Consider the following 20,037-nt stretch of genomic DNA (forward strand, 5'->3'; position numbering starts at 1 on the left):
TTTAAGGTCCTTTCCAACCCAAGCCATTTTGTGATTCCACCAGAGCATGTTTCCCCAGCTGGTTTCAAGCAGCAAACACCAAACTACTCTGACAGCCACACGATGTTACTGCAGCCAGTCCTCTCCCGCCTCTCCCCTCCACCTAAACCCCCCTTTTTGTGTTGCTGTGTCTCTGTCCCAGCTGTCTCTGACCCACGCGCCCTCACCTTCCCCCTCACCCTCGCCTTCCCACTGGGGAGTCCTGGCCGTTACCCAGGCCCTGTCTGCCAGTGGGATCTTCCCCGGCTTGGGGAAGTGCCACGGGACGGACAAAAATTAAATAAAAATAAACGAGGACGGTAAAATCTCTGTTATTTTTGAGGTCAATCGCTGTTATCTTTGAGATAATCCCCATCGTGCCTCCCCGGCTCTGGGCGGCGCGGCCCGCGGCTGCCCCCAGGCGGACAGGAGGTGTCCCGGCTCAGCCGGGGTGCAGAAGGCCCAGATGGCACTCGGGCACAGGGGACAGAGGTGTGACTGTCACCGTCCCGCGGCCACTGCAGCCAATGCCGTTGAGAGGAATGACGGGAACAGGGGTTATCCCAGCACCATGCTGCATCAGGGATAGACAGGGATAGCACAAACTCCCCCACCGCTTTGCCTGTCTGTTCTGCAAGTGAGGGCATTTCATCACCCCTGTCATGGTCCCAAGGCAGGGAAAGGGAAAGGCAGTGAAACAAGCCCCTGTGACCCCGCAGCAGATGCGCAAGAGACAGAACCAAGAACTACCTTTGCTCCACAGGTCAACTGAAGTCTACCTTAGTGCCATACAGACACCTTCTCTCCCTGCTGCTGCACCCCAGCTCTGAGCAGCATTTTGGCCTTACACATTACTCCAAGCAGGCTGATCTAAGCTCATTTCTGGCTCTCTCTAAACTACCGCACTCAGCAAGCATCCCAAAGCGCCTCACACCCCTGGCCCCACACTGTGCCCATCCTGCCAGCATGCACACCTGTGGCTTGGCTGCCATTCCCTGCAGCCTGTAAGGAGCCCACCTGCCTGATAAGGATGTGCTTCCCAGAAGCACCAGCAATTGGCACAGGCAGAAGAGGACCTGGACAGGCAGGCTGCACCCCTCCTAATTGACTGAAGGAAGAGGAACACTTAAACTTGCTCCAAAAGGAAGCACAAGCTCCAGCTTCCCCACATTCATTTACTTGCAGAGCTTGCCCAAACCTGCAAGTAGGCACGAGCTTGCAGACAGGCAGCTGGGAGGAAGCAGAGTCAGGCCAGTGCAAGCCAGCTGGAGATATTGACCCTCGTGGCAGTTTGGATGCAGACCTTGGGCTCAGCTTAAACATGTTTTTCTTCCCCTTCTCCTCTACCTAGAACTGGCCTTCCCAGCCATTATCTTCTTCAGCATGACTGATTCCAGCTACAGGTCCATTGTATCCTTCAACACTGTCTATCCAGGCCCTGCAAAACGCGCCAAGGCAAATGCCATCAGGCCACACATCCCTTCCATTAAGGCAGTTGCTGGGGATCAATAAATATACTATCAAGTATCTCTTTTTTTTTTTTAAACACACACAAAAATCTATGAAATGTTGCAATAGTCCAGTTTATTCCAGGGCAAATGCTTAAGGCCAAGACAATGAGCAAGAATCTCTCAAGACCAACCCTGTGCCCCTCAGCTGATGACAGCATTGAGATATAATAGGTATATCTGTGAGATGCACAGAAGGCTCTGGTGACAAAGCACAACATTGCACAGACAAAAACCAAAACAAGCTTCCTAAACCAAATCTGCTTCCTAATGCAAGCAGACAGAGCAGCCATCACTACATGCATCAACGCAGTGAGCTTCAACACTGTGAGTTATGAGGAAGGAGTGTTTGCAGTGTGCATAGTGATGTGATTGCATAACTGAGAACTCCACTTTCCTCTCAGAAATGGGGGTTTTGGTTTGAAGTTTCTCTCTGCTCAGTACATTAAATGAAGTCTGCTCAGCAATGAATGCAAACAGTGCCACAGAACAATGACAACTGCAGGTGCAAAGAAAGAAATGCCGAAGGCGTGATAGTGCTTCAACATTTATTTTTCCCAAGACACATAAAAAGAATAAAACAGTTCTAAAACCCACAAAGCTTTAGAATACTTCACAATACAGAAATACTAACTGTGCTTCCTGCTTAGACTAACCAGCAGGGAGGTCTTTTATTCAGGCCTTTATGTCAGTAGGTGCATAAAGCTGTTTCATTTATTTCAGGTACATAACAAGTGACAGGAGAAATGTATGGTAGAATCGTTCCAGTTTGGTTCAAGTCCAGGAAGTTCTCCTGAGAGGGATGCTGTGCTGTTGACTGGAAGCCACATTCAACAGATACTGCTCACACCGTGTACAGATGTCTGCAGTCAGCCAGTCTGCCATGGCCCCTGTGTAACAGCACAGCGGCCGTGCTAGGCAACGGGGCTCCAAAACAACGGGTACACTGGAGGGGGAGAGGGAACAACAAAAGCAGGAAAGCTGACCCAGGGTTCTGTTAGAGGGCATGGTGCTCTTCCACCCTTCTCCCAGGCTGCTAAGTGATTTAGCCAAATGCATAGGTTCAAAAGAGCCATCAGCACCACTTAGGAAGGCTAAAAAGCACCAGAACAGCTTCACTTACTGACACCTTCTCTCTATTGACAGTGTGTCAGCCAAAGGGCTAATGGATATCTGTGTCTGGTCCAAGGTTATGGCTGCATCCTCGTGCAGGAGGACATTTTTTGGCCATCCTGCAGTGTGACAGTAATGCAGTCTCTCAGGCCTCTTCTGCAGCACTTGCATTACAACACAGACCAAACTACTGCCTGCCCCATGCAGTTTACTTTAGTAATGAACACTGCTCCTGATTTTCGGCAACTGAAGTACAAGCCTTAGAACCAGAAACTGCTGTGTCTTTATTCTGGCTACATTAAAGAATGGTTTCAGAAGACCAAAAAGAAGGTATTGCTTCCCCCAGTAGAAAATTTAACTGCTTTGGAAAGAAGAGAACATAAAGAAGAGATAATGTATGTTTTCAGTCTTATATGCATGTTGTCTGTCTTTTTCACCCGGAACTGTCAAAAGCTCTTTTTGGAATAATTCGTTTTCTGGGGACAAAAGGAAAGGGTCTGTATGTGTGTGGAGGGACCACGAAACCATGTGTGGCATCACTCTTCAGTCAGTTATATCTGAGCCACAATTGGGACATTTCATGTCTAGGTAGAAAGTGGCTACTTCTGGGTTGTAGTGACAGACCTCCAGCTGTGGGGGATAGAATGTGGTGGGGGATAGAATGTGATGGGGTCTGGAAATCCTCATACTATGAAGGTATTGCAAGGAGCCTTCTATGTCTGCATTAATATAGACACTTCTAAATCCATGTCACAAGCCTGTTAGTTAAAAAGGAAAACGCATTTCAGAGCACCTACACTTCCTCCCTTTTGGTCATCTAAAATCCACAATACTTCCAGAGAACTGTAGCCTAGGTAGAGCAGTGGCTAAAACCAGAACATTCAGCAGACCAGCCCAATACTACATACTGCTGTCTGCATGTTTGTAGCTTTGCATAAGTAACTGGTGACATCTTTCAAAGCAAAAACAGAACAACCCCGTCCCAGCTTACCCAAAATACTGCCAGTGCTCTATTTCATGTAGCAACTCGGAGCTCTTCTGCTCTTGAGTAGCTGGGTCCTCCTCTCTGGAGAGTCTCAAAAATTTTAGGAACTGAAGTGGGAGATGTACACATGTTCTGAAGGGCATTGACATCTAGAATCACAACACAAGTCACCTGAGTTCTCAGGGAAACACATCCTTCTCCTTAGCAAGACAATTTGCATGCCATGCGATTTATTGGTGCACTTAAAAGGTAGACATTAATGCAGTGAACTTTCTGACCCTTGTATAAATAGAGCACAGTGTAATCCCAACCACTTTACACAGGATGAAAGAAAGAACCAGAGTTGTTTTAGCTGAGTATGACAAGAGATATCTGTGTCACCCCGGCTACTTTTACCACCTCATACTATTCCCTCTTCTATTTTCTTAGAAACTAGCTAGAGGGTAGATTTGAGGTATCAGTGGGATGAAGGAAAGCTTCTGAGGACTAGGTGAGGAGGAGGGAAAGCAGAAAATGTAAAAATCCCATATGCTGTTTAAAGACTAGACTTGCCTTAACGCAGCAGTCACAGCAGACAACCCTGAAAGAAAAAAGTCTCCAGCATCATCATTTGAGTAAAGCTCAGCAGATACCAATATTGCAGCTACAGGTGACATTCCCAAGTCAGTCTGAACTCATGATTGTGGCAGAATCACTTGATGGCAAAGTGAGCAAGCTGAGAAGTCCCCTATTCAGATTGCCAGCCTTCCTATTTCTGGTAGTTTAAATCATCTGAAATGTGTCAACATCCATAGTTTCAAGACTTTATCTGCAAATGCTCATTACACTTCACCCAGCACTACCACCAGACAGTTGCTCAATTTCCAGTGGTTGTTTACTTGCTGCTTGTAATCAATTCAGTGCTTCACAACCCCTTCAAATAGATTTAAGTGAGCCTTAATGAGCCTGAAGTTCCTCTCTCACTCTCCCATGAACAGAAAGCCTCTGACAAGTAAGTGGATACAAGTAGGCTCAAGTCCTTCCCCAGTCACAAGGTCTGGAGTTCTCTTTTTCAGTCCTCAACAGAAGATTCTGGTGTAGACCCTCTCCCAGAACCTGTTCAAGCCCTTGGCTGAAGTTATATCAAACCTTTAGAGCAAAATGCAGAGGTTGATCTCAGAGAAATTAATTTAATACTGGCACAGGAAATTTGTCTATTGCTGACTTAATACTAAGAGTTAAAACTGAGATACTACTTCAGAGACAAGACTTTCCACATCCTCCCCAGCTGTAGACACTTCAGCCTGGCTTGTGCAGTAAGGCAAAGCTGAAGGGTTCAGCAACCCATTCCTATCCAGTAGTACAACCAATGAATACTGAAAATTCTCAGCACTGTTCTTTCACTCTTTTCTCTCTCCTCGTTTTTTTCTTTTATATCAGCTCACCTGCTGCAGAGGTAACAGTTGTAAGGCCACTTAAGAAACATCTGCTTATGGCAGCTGAAACAGATCTGTGGAAAGGAAAGTTATTTGTGAATGCAAATGGGAAATATGTTTGTACCAACAGGATCCACTGCCTGCCAAAGAGCAAGCACATAAACCTTCTAAAGGCTTTATATTCATATACAACAACAGAGGTCCAATAAATGATAGCAAAGACACAGGAATTAAAAGCTAAAAAGGCAAAAAAATTCTTACTTGTAGGCCAGTGTTTTTATAATGCAGAGGTTTGGGGCAGCTGCCAGACAACAGGAGTTTAAAAAAAGGCTCTTGAGCAAACAATAGCTGTATTGTGCAAGAGTGTAACAGTAGCTAGTTAAGAGAGAGAAGAGAGACATTCTTTGAGGTAGACTGCAGCAATCCCAAAGAGATTAAATCAGGGCAAATTTGAATTCAATCCTGAAGCAAAAAATGAGTCATAAGGAAGCTGATGAGTTGCCTGGACTTTCTAAAAAAGAGCACATTCATACACAGCTGGCAGTCAAAGTGATATTATCTTGAGAAGTAGAACTTGAGAAAGCTAAAAAAACAGCAGGGGGTAAGAAAGCCATTTTAGAGTAGTCATACAGCAGGCAAGTTAAAGCAGGGTCAGTGAGGTGAGAAGAAAACAAGGATTCAGTCTCAGGAGCGTCAGATAGCTTGTGGAAGTAGCATAGCTCTGCTAGTAGAGCCTTTGACTCTGTCCATACTGCTAAATAAATGAGGGCAAGAAAATGACCCAAAAGCCAAGAAGCACAGGCCTCCTCACATCTGTGTTGCAAAGGGCCTGTACTCAGGACATCTGCTCTGGAGGGGTGGTTGCAACACCCCCTCTCTAAAGGGGACTCAGGGGATAAGCCAGGAGTCAAGAAACATGAACAGCCAAAACAGTCCTGAGCTACAGCTCCTTCCCTGTGCCCCTCATCTTCTTGGCCTTCATGTCCAATTGCCAAGGTGGTTTGAGTCAGCACAACTTGGGTGTGGGAGCCTGAGTCAAAAGCCTTCGTTTCACTGTTTAGCAGTACCAAATCCAAACTATTTACTTCGGGATTTCAGAGCTGACCAATGGTCATGGCAGTCAGCTCTCCTCACATGGAATTCAGACAAGAAGCAACAAGCAAAAGTTGGGCTACTTTCTAGGCAATTTATACAGTTTAAGATGGATTAGAAGCCATCACTGCATAAATACTAAAAAGCCTAGGCCAAACTCAGGACCAGCTGTTATGAATAGGATAAGTTGAGGCAGAGGGCACCTCTGCAGTTCATCACTGAGGGCCATGAAATCTGCCAGCTTTTGAAAAGGCAAGGGCAGCACAAAGAAAAGGAGAAGAAACATACCTTTGCTCTTGGAAAGACACCATCACTACCTCCTTGGAAGAGGCCTTGCCCTTCCAGCACCATCATTGCATATCTGGTTCCAATCAGCTCAACAATGGTTGGTGATGGCCACTTGGTAGGAAAGGGACAGTCCTATTGAAAGACAGAAGTTAAACATCAGATCAAGTTGAAGAAAGCAGCTGTTTGGGGAGGTCACCTCAAAACTGGGTCCCAAAGGATCAGGAGCATTTTTCTCCAAAAACCTATTTTGCTTGTGATGGAGACTATCAGGTGACTCTTTGACAATACTAGCAGAGAAACTACTACAGGGAGGTGAGTGGTTGCTGCAGTTTTCAAGCAGATTCCTTTGAGACATTTTACCTTTTGGAACAGGCCACAGAACAGATGCCACCTTGGCCCCTCCTGGATACAAGAGGTGTCAGAGAGCTCAGAGACTTACCAAGGTTGGGCAAGGAGGGATGCAGAAGGAAAGAAAGAGACAAGAGCACAGCACACCTTGTCAGGGCAGAATAGGGTGAGACCATAATTCAGAGGGTTGCACAGAAGCACACAGACCCCAGCATTTCACCCACAACCATCATTCAGAGCCTGATAACATCAGTTCTACATACATTATACATTTAAAAGTCACCGATGCTGTACTATCCACATTTTGTTAACTATTCCCCTTTACTGCAGCTTACAAGATCCTTGTGAGCATATCAGAGTCTAGAGAGAATGAAGGGACATGGAGAAAGCAGGACAGTCCCACTTTCAATTACATTCTGGTTGAGGAAGCCTTGATGGACACTTTCAAGTAATGCCATGGTATTTTTCTCTTCTTGTATGAGAAAACTTTATTTCATATCATTCAAAGTGGGAAGCCACCACAAGGACACTACAGCATCCAGTCTTCTCTTAAGCTGTCTCCAAGGAGAGAATAATATACATACTTCAGATACAATATGTCCCAAGACAAAAACCACAGAGCATGCTTACTGCTTGCATGAGGATCAAGGTGCAAGTCATTATCAGAGGTGTCAGACCAGGGTTGCTTGCTGACATGTTGGACTTACAAATTCCTTGCTTTGAAGGCCTCTCTCTAAAGATCTGGACCTTCCTCTGTAAGGAGGCAGCTTCTGTTGGCCAGTGCTCAGGAAACACTTCAGTTTAATGTCTCCTGGTGTGGGTGCACTCATGGGAGGACACATAAAATTTGCAGCAAAACCTGGATGGGAAGAGAGAGTTTTAAGGTACAGAAAACCAACTGTCAGTTTCTAAGTATTAACCCTGAAAGCTTAACACTCAAGAGCACTACACTGCCTTCTGAAGGTAGCAAGGCTTACACCTCTCCCCCTCCAACCCATCTGCTCAGATCACAAAAAAAGCAGAGGTTACAGTAATTATGCTTGTCAGTAGGCACTGATGAGGCTTCATTAGCACCATTTAGCTTCATAAAATGAAGTGCTGCACTTTCTACTTGAATATTCAAAACACTCATTTAGCTTTTACTGCAAATTCCAGTCAGGCCTTTGGGGACATGCAATCATTGTTTTGAAGCTGCAGGAGCTACACAAGCTTCAGTCAACTGCTGAGAAATTATTTTCTAAGGTCACCTCCCCAGACTTTAGTGTTGGATCTTCTCCTGCCAAGTATCTTCAGGTGATCAGAGAAGTGGACATTGAGCCCAGCCCAAGGCTTTGGGAGCCCATCAGACCACTGGCTGTACTTTGTGACCTGGTTTAAAGGTGCAGCCAGAAGTGCACTGACCTGTGCTGAAACAGGATACTCCTGGTGGCCTGGTGGAGGGAAGGCAGGCACTGGCAGGCAGCTTGGGAGTGGTTTCCTGTAGACCAGAGGACAGGATGTTCATAATCTGCATATAAGAGACACCAAGGCCACTTCATTAGAACTACTGATGCCTAACAAAATCCAGGATGCCCACAATGGATCAGAAATGTTCAAGGCTCAGCCAAAAGTGGAGCAGAGAGAAAAATCAATGGAGTACATTTAGGAACTTTCTACTTCCTCTTGGAATATCAAGTTAATTTCCCTTGCTTAATTTCCCTGGAAGTTCCAGCCGAGTTAGTGAAGTTTCAAATTCACCTGCTGTCTCTCTTGCCCAAGCCCAATAGTGGATACTAGTACCAGAGTTCTATCTGTTCAGGAACCAGCTTTGCAACAGCCTCCCTATGCAATCCATGGAATACACTGGAGCCATTTTCTTGGCTCCTGTTCACATGTAGCAACACTGGAGAACAGTTCAAGAGACTGTGACTAACCCAACCCATTAACTCAACTCAAGCCCCATGCTTTATCTCAACAGCATTGTTTCTACCTTGTCTAGACAAGCAGAAAACAAATTTGATTATATTATATATATATAGAGAATATATTATTGAATATACTATATTATATATGAAAGTCCTTCTAGTTCAGCAGTAATACATCAACCACAGGGCTCTCAAATGCTGAATATTCCTACAAGTAGCACAGACTGGGGCAAATATAGCTAAGATTTTCTGCTTTTATTAATTCATATCTGTTTTCCTCAGTTAGGCAACTGCATTTCAAGCAGAAATATTTACAGAAAACAGATTCCTGTTTATATGCCAGAGCATCTGTGCTAGACATGATGTGTTAGGGCTTAAGTTCTGTTCCACAGAATTTCGGAATATGCTCAGACTGAATCCCAGAACCAAGCAGTCAAGCTTTTCATGACAGAGCCAGGAGTTAAAGAACCCAAAGACTGTGTATCGTGGTTTACTGAAGAATGGTGCTCCCAAAATAACTACACAGACAGATGAGTGGGAATTCACCCATCAAGTTGCTTCCTGAAAATAAATCATTACATTTTCCTTCCATGAGCTCACATACCACATGAAATCAAAATACCTCAATACATCTAGCATCAAATGCCTCACTGTGAGGTAAGAGTGGAAATATTCTGGCCCTTATTGGTCAGACTCCCATGCTATTAAAACTTCTGCAGGATCTAGTTTTCAGAGACCAGAGCAGACCTCAAGTTCTGTAGAATCACAGAATATCCTGAGTTGGGACCCACAAGGATCACCAAAGTTCAACTCCTGCCCCTGCAGAAGACCACCCCAAGAGTCACACCATGTGCCTGAGAGCATTGTTCAAATGCCTCTCGAGCTCTGTCAGGCTTGGTTCTGTGACCACTTCTCTGGGAAGCCTGTTCCTGCAGGTGAAAAACCTTTTCCTCATAACTAACTTAAACCTCCCCTGACTCAGCTTCAGGCCATTCCCTTGCATGCTGTCACTGGTCAGAGAGAGAGATCAGTACCTATATGCTTCAGTCATGCCACAAACAGAGGTGTCTGAATATAACATGAGCTTCTGTAGAGGAAAGGACTTCAGTGAACCCAGCAGTACCACATTTTTTCACTTTTGAGACAAGATTTCCTATATTAGGATTTGTTCCTGACCTTCCAGGTTATGTATGTGCTTGCAGCTCAATTCCTGAAGTACCCATGCCTCTCCATAGTCCTTTCACCTAAAGCCTTACCTGAGCTCCTGGTCCCAGCTGCTGTGTTGTAGTGTTGGCAATTTTAAACTCAGTACTGGCATCTTGGAGATGGAAGAAACTGTCACTTGGAGAGTTCAAGGCAGTATTTGATGCCACAAGCATTTCTGCAGGGAAGAGGGAGAACAAAAAACCCCATACTCACAGACTAAATGACACACTGAGCTGGGACAAGAAAATGACATTGGAATTTGAGATTTAACCAGACTTTGTCCTGATAGTTACATAATCTTTTAGTCTTAGGTGATGGTCAAAATCCTAAGTAATCTCACTTAGTGGACAGACAAATTTGAACATCCATTTAAAAAAAGCACAAGCTGAAATATCTTTTGAGTCTTAATAAGACACAAACAGATTTTTTAGAAATAACTCTTCTTATGCCATACCATCTCTATCACACCAAATTTGTATATTCCTCCCTGCCCCTTACATTACAAATGTTATTGAGAAGATAAGGGCTTTCATTTCCAAGGCCATCTGTTACTTTTAGCCAATGCTGACATCATTTTCTTGCTTGCTAAGTGACTCTATGGCAGTACTTTCAGTATAGTACCTTTGGACCTGCTCCCCTTTTCCTGTGCTGCTGCTGCTGACCGAAGCTTCGGTGGTTGTTTTATTTCTGCCATGAGCTGTTTGTGCCAGCTGGGCTCCTGGGGCACACACTGTTTCAGCTTCACCTTCAACATCTACAGGCAAAGCATAGGACCACAAAGAGCCATTGGACAGAGAAAGGAGACCAGTGGTGACAGAACAACTGCATCAGCAATGGCTCTGTTTTGCAAGTGCTTGTCACCCAAGAGGGCACTGGGCCCTGCACATGAGACACCCTTCAGCACTATGCTTAGTGGAACACTATAGCGACTCAAATTTGAAATTGAGAGCTCCAGGAGTTCTTTGAAGACCACAAAGTGTTCCAAATTAAAGTAGCAGTGGAAGAAGTAGGAAGATTGATCATCTTTCTTCTATGAAGATGTCAATTCCCATTTTCCTAGTGCCATGTTTGGCAGGAGGGTCTATTCAAAAGTTAAGCATGGTTAATATAACCCCCTCCCAAATACAAATCAGTAGCTAAGGTATTAGCTTTATATTCCTTCAAAACATCCTGTCAGCTCCAGAATTAACTTGTTTTGCTATCATCAGATTCAGCACCAGGTCACCTACCGGCTTTAGATGAGGCTTGGGAGCAGCTACATCAACTTTGGGGGCCCTGTGTTTTTGCTTGATGGTCACCTGAAAGAGCAGAAGTGATGCTTAAGAAATAGATCTTTCTCTACTCCTTGTACACCCTGCCATTCAGCAGCACAGCAAATGATGCAAGTAAGTATTTGGGAACAAGGGAGGTAGGGAAGGCATTAAAAAAAAAAAAAAACAAAAAACCCCAAAACAAACAAAAACCCCCCACCTCAAAACCAAAAAAACCCCCAAACAAACACAAAACCCCCACAAAACAAACAAACAAAATACCCCTAAACAAAACAAAGAGTCAGCAAGTGTAGGATAATGGAGTTTCCTTACATGGGTTTTTGGTAGGGTAAGATTTGCCGATGGCAAACCAGAGGCAATCGGAAGTACTGCACAGCCCTTAGAGGCTTGCACAGGGAGCACAAAGCCTTCTAGCCCCAGCAGCTCATGAACTGCTCTGAGAAGCTGCTGGAAAACCCTCATGCTCACACACTAATGCCAGGAGTGATCCTGACAACCACCATGGTCACACCATATTCACCAGTAAAAGCTCGGCTCCAGGGAGGAGAGCAATGGAACGGGTTAACAAGACTAACAAGAACAGTAACAGCAGGCAGCTGTATGCATAAGCCAGAGTCCCAGAGACTGGCTTACAGCCCTACATAAACTAGGAACAATAGCAAGATAGAATTGCAGGGCAGATATTCATGTGAAACATCAAGGCCTGTGCTTGCATAGGGGAGAACTGACAAAAAAGTCAATTGCACATGCATGTCTTTAGCTGCCTTGTTCACTTATTCCTATTTTGAGGCCATGCCATTTACTTTCACTTGTGTGTACAACTTCAGAACACGTGGGAGTGCAGGTAGAACAACACTACAGCTTCCCACACTAGCTGTGCTTTCATTCATTTGCAAATTAGACCACTCTTTGCTAGACAAGCTTTAAAATAGCTTTGCAGATGGGGAAATCCTAGTTTAAGAGCCTTCACAAAGACCTGAGCAGTAGCACTCTGCTTTCTTTCAGTATTTCTGACTACTACTCTTCAAACATGTTTGTGCTTCTCGTGGACCAAAGAAAAAAGTTACCAAAAAGAAAAAAAAGGAAAGGGAAAAAAAAAAACCACAAAAACAAACCCCAAAACCCAGATCATCCTGCCACCTTGAGTTACAGTTCTGTACTGCACAGCGAATTGATACACAGTACATTGCAAGGAATACAAGTTAGTTATGATGCACTGTCTCCTTTCCAATACTATTAATTTACATATCCATCAATAGATAATCTCCAAACACATGACATAGCCTTACCTGGAGGCAGAGTCAAGCCAAGCAAGAGCTGGGATTTTATAGAGGTGCATGGTTTAGCTGAAGCTTTTAAACCTGCTACATTCTAGCAGCACCAACATAGAGGAGAAAAAAAGCTGATGCTTAGTGCAGTATGCAAAGTTTTCACTTTTTGTAATACCGCTCTTTATTACAAGAAGAGTTGTGTCTCATCTGCTGCCAAGACGTCTGTTTGCAAAGCACGCCAATGCCACAAGGCCTTGTGCCAATGTTTTAGATCTGCTCATCATTCCCAGCTCAAGCTGCAGCAAGCAAAGAGCATCCCAAGCCTTTAGAGACACCCCAGACATTTTTGTACCTGGTCATCTTCACCAACCAAGTGGTTAAGCTGGAAGTCCCTACCCCTCCCTGAGAGAGGCTCAACATCTTTTACCCTGACTAAACTCCTGCAGTAGTTGAGTGCACTGCCCAGAGGACTCTGCCTGAGGCTGAGCAGAGAACTGTCTCAAAAGGGCTTTTGCACCTGCATACACACCACAGTATCTGGGAAGACGTGGCAACAAGTAAAAGATGCCAGGCACAGCTCAGCTCAAGGAGCCTGGAAGGACACAAGCATCCAAGGTGGAAAGCACAAGCAAGCAAGAGTCTATTCTACGGAACTGTTGTGTACCTTTGAGAAAGACAAGCCTTTGGAGAAGAGGCCTCAACACATACTGCTCAGAAATTAAGTAGAGCAGATGCTTCCAAAGTTGTCTGCTGACTCCAGTCACTCACCTTCCGCAAGGTGTACCTCTTGTGCTGAATGTCATCCAAAAGTAGCTCGTAGGGAGAGCGAATGCATTCTTTTGGAGACGCACAACGCTGTGGTCGCTCAGCGGCCTTGCGCAGCCTCACGCCAGTCTGCAGCTCACAGATGACACCAGGCCACAGGGATGCCTTGGAGAAACCAGCAAGGGCCAAGTCAGTAGCTGGCTAGAACTTTCAGAGCAGCATCCCCTCCCTCCATGTAACAGGGCACACTTAACAGCTGAAGTCATTCAGAAACACAGAATTGTGTCCCTAACATGCCCTTCTCCTCACTTCCAGATCAGGGAGCAGTACCAAAGAAGTTAATTTACAACAAGGAAACTGGTAGCTGGCTTACCAAGCTCATTCCCAAATTTTGTCATTAACTTTATGGATGTACTTCAGCAAAATACAGCTTTTGCTGCCAGGTAAATTAATAGACATTTTCTTTCTGCAAGTGCTCCAGGTGCAAGGGTGTTTTCATCTTACTGGATCCTAAGAAACACTGGGAATGAAACCCCAAATCTTAACATTAAAATCCCCTAAATTTTCAGAAACCAAGGGTTGAAGTACCCAGAAACAAAAGAAGACGACAAGTGGGAAGGGATCTCATACTTAAAGGCAGCATAGGTTAGTAATCTCAGCCTGGAGACACAAGCTAAAAACCCTGACATCTGCTCATCCTGTTTCTGTACTAGTATCTGAGGATGTTCAGGCATGCAGCATAACCCAACAAAAGTTAAAGGCAGGAAAAAAAATCAACTCAATAGCATTTTTAGACAACATTGTAACAGAAGTGCTAAATCAACAGCTTATCTGGACCCCAGTGGCAAATTGAGTAAGAACAACTCATGGTATTAGAAACAGTGATAGGGAAGCAAAACATTTTAGAAAACTGCCTCAGAACAAAGTATCTGACTTAGGCTTCTCTCTCTTTTCTACTTACAGCATGAAGCACCTTCTCTCAACTCACCCCTTCAGATACCAAGAAGAGTCTTAGGCAATCTCTGCCTGATGGCTGCCTTCAAGGAGACATATTTTTGTTGGACTCTTTTAGCCTGGCTTTGGTACAGTCATACCTCAACTCCAGAGAACTAGAACTCTCAAAGAATGATCAAACACTAGACATATCTTCTAGGCTATATTTAATACTGTGTGGGAGAACACACAAAAGTCTCTGGGCAAAGTCATCAGTACTTGAGACTTTTGGAATAGCTTATTCCAAGGCATTTGCACTTTATAGAGTTGTATTTCATATGGTGACTGAACTTGACTGAGAGACATGACCTGAAGAGAGACTTCTGTACTGTAATATTGCCACATTAGTTTGGGGACAAGAATTGCCTCCAGCTGGTCATTTCAGAGCAGCTTGCACACCCAAAACATTTTTCAGATGTTGGTGACATCATTAGCACTCATGCTTTTATTTCCCTACTGACTGGATCACTGCAATTATTCTATTTGTGCCATCCCATGTATTGTCAAAAGCCACCTAAACTTTCCACAACCTATGCAGTACAAGACAAAGGACTACAACACTCTAAACCCACTGCCTTGAGTTCAACCGTGAGTGGTAAAACAGCTGTGTTTCTAACAGATCTCACTGCTTAGATTTCAAGGTGAATACCAACAAGGGACATGTAGAAATAAGCTCTGCTGAAACTGTACAACCCTGCATGCTGTCAGGCTGTAGTATGCATTTCAGAAGACCTGTTTTGTATCAGTCAACATGAAAAAGTGTGGTCCATAGAGCACATTACCTGCTTAGCACCACTCAAGGCATCAGCTCTAATCTGTGGGATCGCAGAGAAGATGGCATCCTGGTTATTTTAAACTCAAGAGTTTGTCAGAGCAATGCAATCAACTGGTGCTTAAGGACTTGGAAACTAGAGGCAGAGGATTTGCAACAGACATCCAGCTTTTGGAATTCATGTCTCCTGAAGGAGCAGAGGCCAAATACACTGGCCTTCGGGCCACACGGCAAAGCCATGTATTTATTCATGTATTCCCTGCAGAAAAGAGCTACAGCAGTTGATGAGTTTGTGGTTTGAGATAGCTTGCCAGTTTATTTTAATAGATCACAAAATTGAGAATATGCCCAAACACACATTTCACAAACATTTTCATACAAATAGTTTGAGCACGCTTCAAAGCAAGTGCTATTTAGACAAAGGGAGCAAGTCCACAAGTCTCTTGGGGCTTGCTGTTTGTCTCCACAGACTCCAGACTACAGAGCATTTGTTTATGCTGGGCAGAGCTCCAGCCTGAAGCTATTTGTTTCTGATTGAGCCCTGACTGTGTAGAGCCTTGAAAAGAGCACAGCAAGTTGCTTTCCCTGCCCCAACCACACAGTCCAATGTCTATGGAAGGACAAAAGGCAAAGGCAAGAAAGGCAGAGCACAGAAGGCTGGAGAGACATCTCCTCACCCTCCTTCACCCCTTTGTTTGAGCTGCTGGAGCTGCACAACCACAAAGATGGACAGTGCTACTGGCCTTCAGTCCCTGCCAGTCCTGACCAACAGAGATCCCACATAATAAGAGTGAGCTAGTCCACCCCAGGACTACCAACAACAGAACAGGTTTCTGGGAGTTTTCAGTCCAGCTATGAGAAAGAAACAGATTGCTTTTGGCAGATGTCAGTTCCTGCCAAGAGCTGGAATTTGGGGCTCATTTGTGGGTAGAAAGAGCCTGAGTAACTACTTATGGGCACTTACTCCAAAGACTGCCTCCAACTTCATTTTTAGAAGTGGTTTAAGTTGGACCACAAAGACAATCTTTGGGTAGAATAGAAGTCCACGTGAGGTTGACATATGAAATAGTTTAACTTCAAGTTCACTCCCCAGCTTGTTTTGCAAACAAGTCTTTAACTACTCAGGCTCCTGAACAACCTAAGCAGTTTGTGTTCAAGCTCTATTTTTCATAGAGGAATCAATGGAAAGCCTCAGAGAGCCAATACTGACCAAAAAACCCAGTCCCCCATAATGAAGAAAATAAATCCCTTACACCATGGGTTTTCTTCTTTTGAATGGGGTTTTCCACCCTATCTTCCACATCCATTTTTCTCAGTCTCTGAGAAGCAAGCACATGAGGTCATTACTTTACACTCTTCAGTGATCTCCTGTTTATCCAGCATAAATTACTAATGTTCATCTGAAAAGCCTAGAAGCTCTAAACACCTAAAATTTCAAATGCTACAATAAATAAAAGTGGTGCAGAGCCAGCAGCTATTCACATAGTGAAAACAGACCTTCATCCAGGTGCTCCACTTCTAGTGCAATAAGTAGGTTACTTTAGAACTTGGTGAGTGTGTGAAGGTAGAGGGAATAGCAGCTAATGGGTAATGTACCTCTTTGGAGGTCTGGATGATGGTTACAAGCTTCTGAAGTTCCATATATTCAGTAAACAGACTCCTACAAGTCATTTCATAGTGGCTGGTAGCCTCAGAAGGCCTGGACAAGTGCTCCTCGCAGACCTGAAAGAAGTGTAGCTATTTTAAAAAGATCTTGAAATTTAAAAAATCATGGTAGGATGGAATAAAGCAAGATTCAGTTTCCTCAATCCATGGTTAAAAATCATCTTCTTCACTGCCCCTTTATATTTTTTTCTATTGCAGATACAGAGGAACAAAGAAGGAAGATGTCCAATCTTTTATGTACAATAATGGAAGCAGCTGTGTAATTTGTATACCTTGTTTTCCATAAGGTGTGCTTTGAAACAAGCACCTGAAAGGGGAAGCCTCCAGTTCAAAGAGCAACAACCCACAGCAGGTGGAGTCACTTGCCCTGTTTGTTTTCCCTGCCCTGATCAGACAGAGGGATGGGAAGTTTCTCATACCTTTAAATTATGGCTGAGGGGGAAATATTTGTTTGAATTGAGACTTTCAAATCCCAGCCTTTGCAGAAGCTGAATTCTATGGAAAGTAAGTTTTTTCAATATCCATAGTGTTCTAGGTATTGAATTTGGAGACTGTGTACAGGATTTTGTAGACACAGCTGTGGGAAAGCCATGCTCAGTCTTCCTTCTTAATTCTTTTCCATGGGCACTTACAAACACCTAAAATGGTTTTGCTTTTTCCCTCTGATGGGAAAGCCAATGCTCCCTCTGTGTCCTCCAACAGCCCACCCAGCTTTTTCCCAGAAGCAGTCTTGCCTCTCGGTTAACAGCAAGTTGTTCCATCAACTCCTCTAAACCTGCTATATTTACTAAGTGGGAAGAAGGAAACCTTGATAACATCCTGCAGGGTGACTGGTGGTTTCATTGTCTTGTCATCCAGTTTCAACATGAGGCACAGCAGTTTCTCCAAAGGATCACTCAGTTCTCGCTCCACTTGGCTGTCGATTCCCCAGTCCAGGGCTTCATAGATCACCATTCCCAAGTACTCCAACAGCTGCAGACAGAGACCAAGGAAGCAGTGCAGCACAAAGCATTGTGGAGAACACCACAGCTTTCACTTTCGACCATTCCAATACCCTCCTCTGCTCCCAAGGACTGAGCACATCTCTCAGGATGAGATGTACCCTCCATTTAAGCTGGTTTAAAGTTTTTAAATGGCCTTAATTGGCAGCCCTAAGATATCTGTTATTAAGACAGAAAGACTCTGTTCTATTCCACAGTAGACAGCATCTGTCCACATTGTTTCCCAGTCCCATTGTCTTACTTAAATTCAGTCCAAGAATTTTGTTTCCTTTTCCTGGTTGCAGGGAAGTCACTCTCACAGGGCACAGCAAATTTAAGCACCTTGATAGTTTCCAAAGACATCTGCATCTCCTGAGCTGGCCTTCTACTACAACAGGATTATATCTGCAAACACAGTGAAGGTAAAGACACAGGCTTACCTTGTCCTCTGACTGCTGAATGCTGCCAGCATCTGAAGGGGAAAAATGAGGGTCAGGGGAGAAAGACATCTGTACAGGCATTGATAAACAGCTTTTAGAACCCTCTTCAAGGGAGGGGAACAGGAAACATTTTTTTTAATAAGGTAACTAACTCCTCTGACTACAGTCAGTCCCACTTGGGGAAAGTAGGCCTGTATTTGGGGGAGTCCTGGAAAGCAACATAGGAGACTCATGCTACTGTGAGCATTAGCCCAAAGTAACAGCCACTGCATTTTGTTGTTTGCTAATTGATATCCAACCACAGGGGAGGCACAGGATGTTTGTCTTTATTCTTTACTACCCACTCTAGTCCCTGAAGAGTTAGCCTAGCACTGACCTCTGCTGCAGCCCAACCAAGCCCTTCCTAACACAGACTGGTTGCCATTTGCTGGCTACACATAGTGACCAAAAGAAGGGAAAGTACCAATCATAAATCTGCTGTGAGAGTTACCATAACAAAGGAACCATATGCTGGAAGATGAACAGAGCAGTACATATAACAAAGCCTCAGACTATTTATTTCAAATAACATGGGTGGTAGAAGGCTTTCATCACAGCTATTCCCTAAAACCAAATGATTCAACAGAGCACTATGAGAGAAATCAGTAGGTCATACATCTGTATTACCACTCATCTAAAGTCCTCTGAAATGAAGTACAGGCAGGAGAATAGCTCCATGACAATGTACAGAGAAAAGAGAGGGGAAAAGAAAAACAAAAAAAAGCAGGGGAAAAGAAGTTTCCCCTACTTTGTCCGCACACTTCAGTCTGTTAGGGGAACAGCCCTCAGCATCCGCAGCTACCAATGCTCTTACCAGATTTGTGGTAGACCTTGAAGGAAGCAGTACCATCAGCATGGATAAAGATGCTCCCAGAACCTTTTATAAATACAGAATGGAGTGACGGGAACATCCCCTGAGCCAACTGCTCTATTTTTCTGCAACACTGAAAGCAGATAGCCCAGGCTTGCTCCTCACTTATAGGATGTTCAAAACACCTCAGAAGCTCAGCTAGAGAGACCTTTGTGATCCTCTGCTCACACTCTGGAGGCTCCATTTTTCTTTTCACCTCTAATCACCACTCTATACCTAGGGAGCTTAACACTCCCTTTTCTAGGATAGGCAAGTGCTCACAGCAGCCTTTTATCAGCTCTACCTCTTGGTTTGCTCTTATCGCTCTTCCCCGCAGGTGCAACCATTAATGGCAATTTTTGCTCTGTCCTTTTAAAGGGACATGACTTTATCTGTATCTGTATGAGATTTCTTAAAAGAACAGGGTAAGTGTACAACAAAATGGAATCAAGAGAAGAGTGTACAAAAATTGTGCTCAATTTAATTCCCTTGTTCCTAAAAAATATATCAATTGGAATCCCAATGTTTGCAAGTAGGAAGAGTACATTCAACTTCAGGCAGGGAGGGAAAGAGGCAGGAAATGTCTTGTATTTGAGGAGAACTCAGAACACCACAAGAAGCTTTTTGATAGGAAACTATTCCACCAACAGTAATACATTACAGCAGTCAGTTCCATGGGGCACGTGCACCCATCACAGGCCTGGCAGTGCCCCTTTGTCCCTGCCACAGCAAATTCCGGCAGCCGGGGTTGGGAGCATGGAGCGGTCGGGACGGCGGGGCGGGTACCCGGGCTGTGGGCAGCAAGGCCCTTCCTTGCTCAGAACGCCGGTGCCACACAACCACAGGATCAGCTGGGCGGGAAAAGAGCTGAGATCATCGAGTCCAGCCTGTGACCGAACACCAGTGTCAGCTACACCAGGGCACTGAGCGCCACGTCCAGTCCTTCCTTAAACACCCCCAAGGATGGTGACTCCACCACCTCCCTGGGCAGCCCAATCCAATGCTTAATCACCCTTTCTGTGAAGAAATTCTTCCTAATGTCCAACCTGAACCTTCCCTGGTGCATCTTAAGACTATATCCTCTAGTCCGGATATGAACTGCTCCTGGTGTGAA

At 44.5% G+C, this 20,037-nt stretch overlaps 1 protein-coding gene across 1 annotated transcript; it reads right to left on the reverse strand.

Annotated features, from left to right (window-relative positions):
• Nucleotides 1-2,300: 2,300 nt before the first annotated feature.
• On the reverse strand, nt 2,301-19,128 carry LOC309570758 (protein spire homolog 1-like; the record flags this gene model as incomplete). Its single annotated transcript, XM_082277771.1, has 16 exons — nt 2,301-2,472; nt 3,631-3,773; nt 4,177-4,204; nt 5,049-5,113; nt 6,420-6,551; nt 7,475-7,626; nt 8,169-8,244; nt 9,928-10,052; nt 10,499-10,631; nt 11,107-11,175; nt 13,188-13,349; nt 16,203-16,268; nt 16,546-16,671; nt 17,422-17,586; nt 18,035-18,066; nt 18,888-19,128. 16 exons carry the CDS (start codon nt 19,126-19,128, stop codon nt 2,301-2,303), a joined length of 1,887 nt encoding a protein of 628 aa, XP_082133897.1.
• Nucleotides 19,129-20,037: the final 909 nt, after the last annotated feature.

The sequence above is a fragment of the Coloeus monedula genome (assembly GCF_965178545.1).
Source record: "Coloeus monedula genome assembly, chromosome: 3".
In the NCBI taxonomy this organism is placed as follows: domain Eukaryota; kingdom Metazoa; phylum Chordata; class Aves; order Passeriformes; family Corvidae; genus Coloeus; species Coloeus monedula.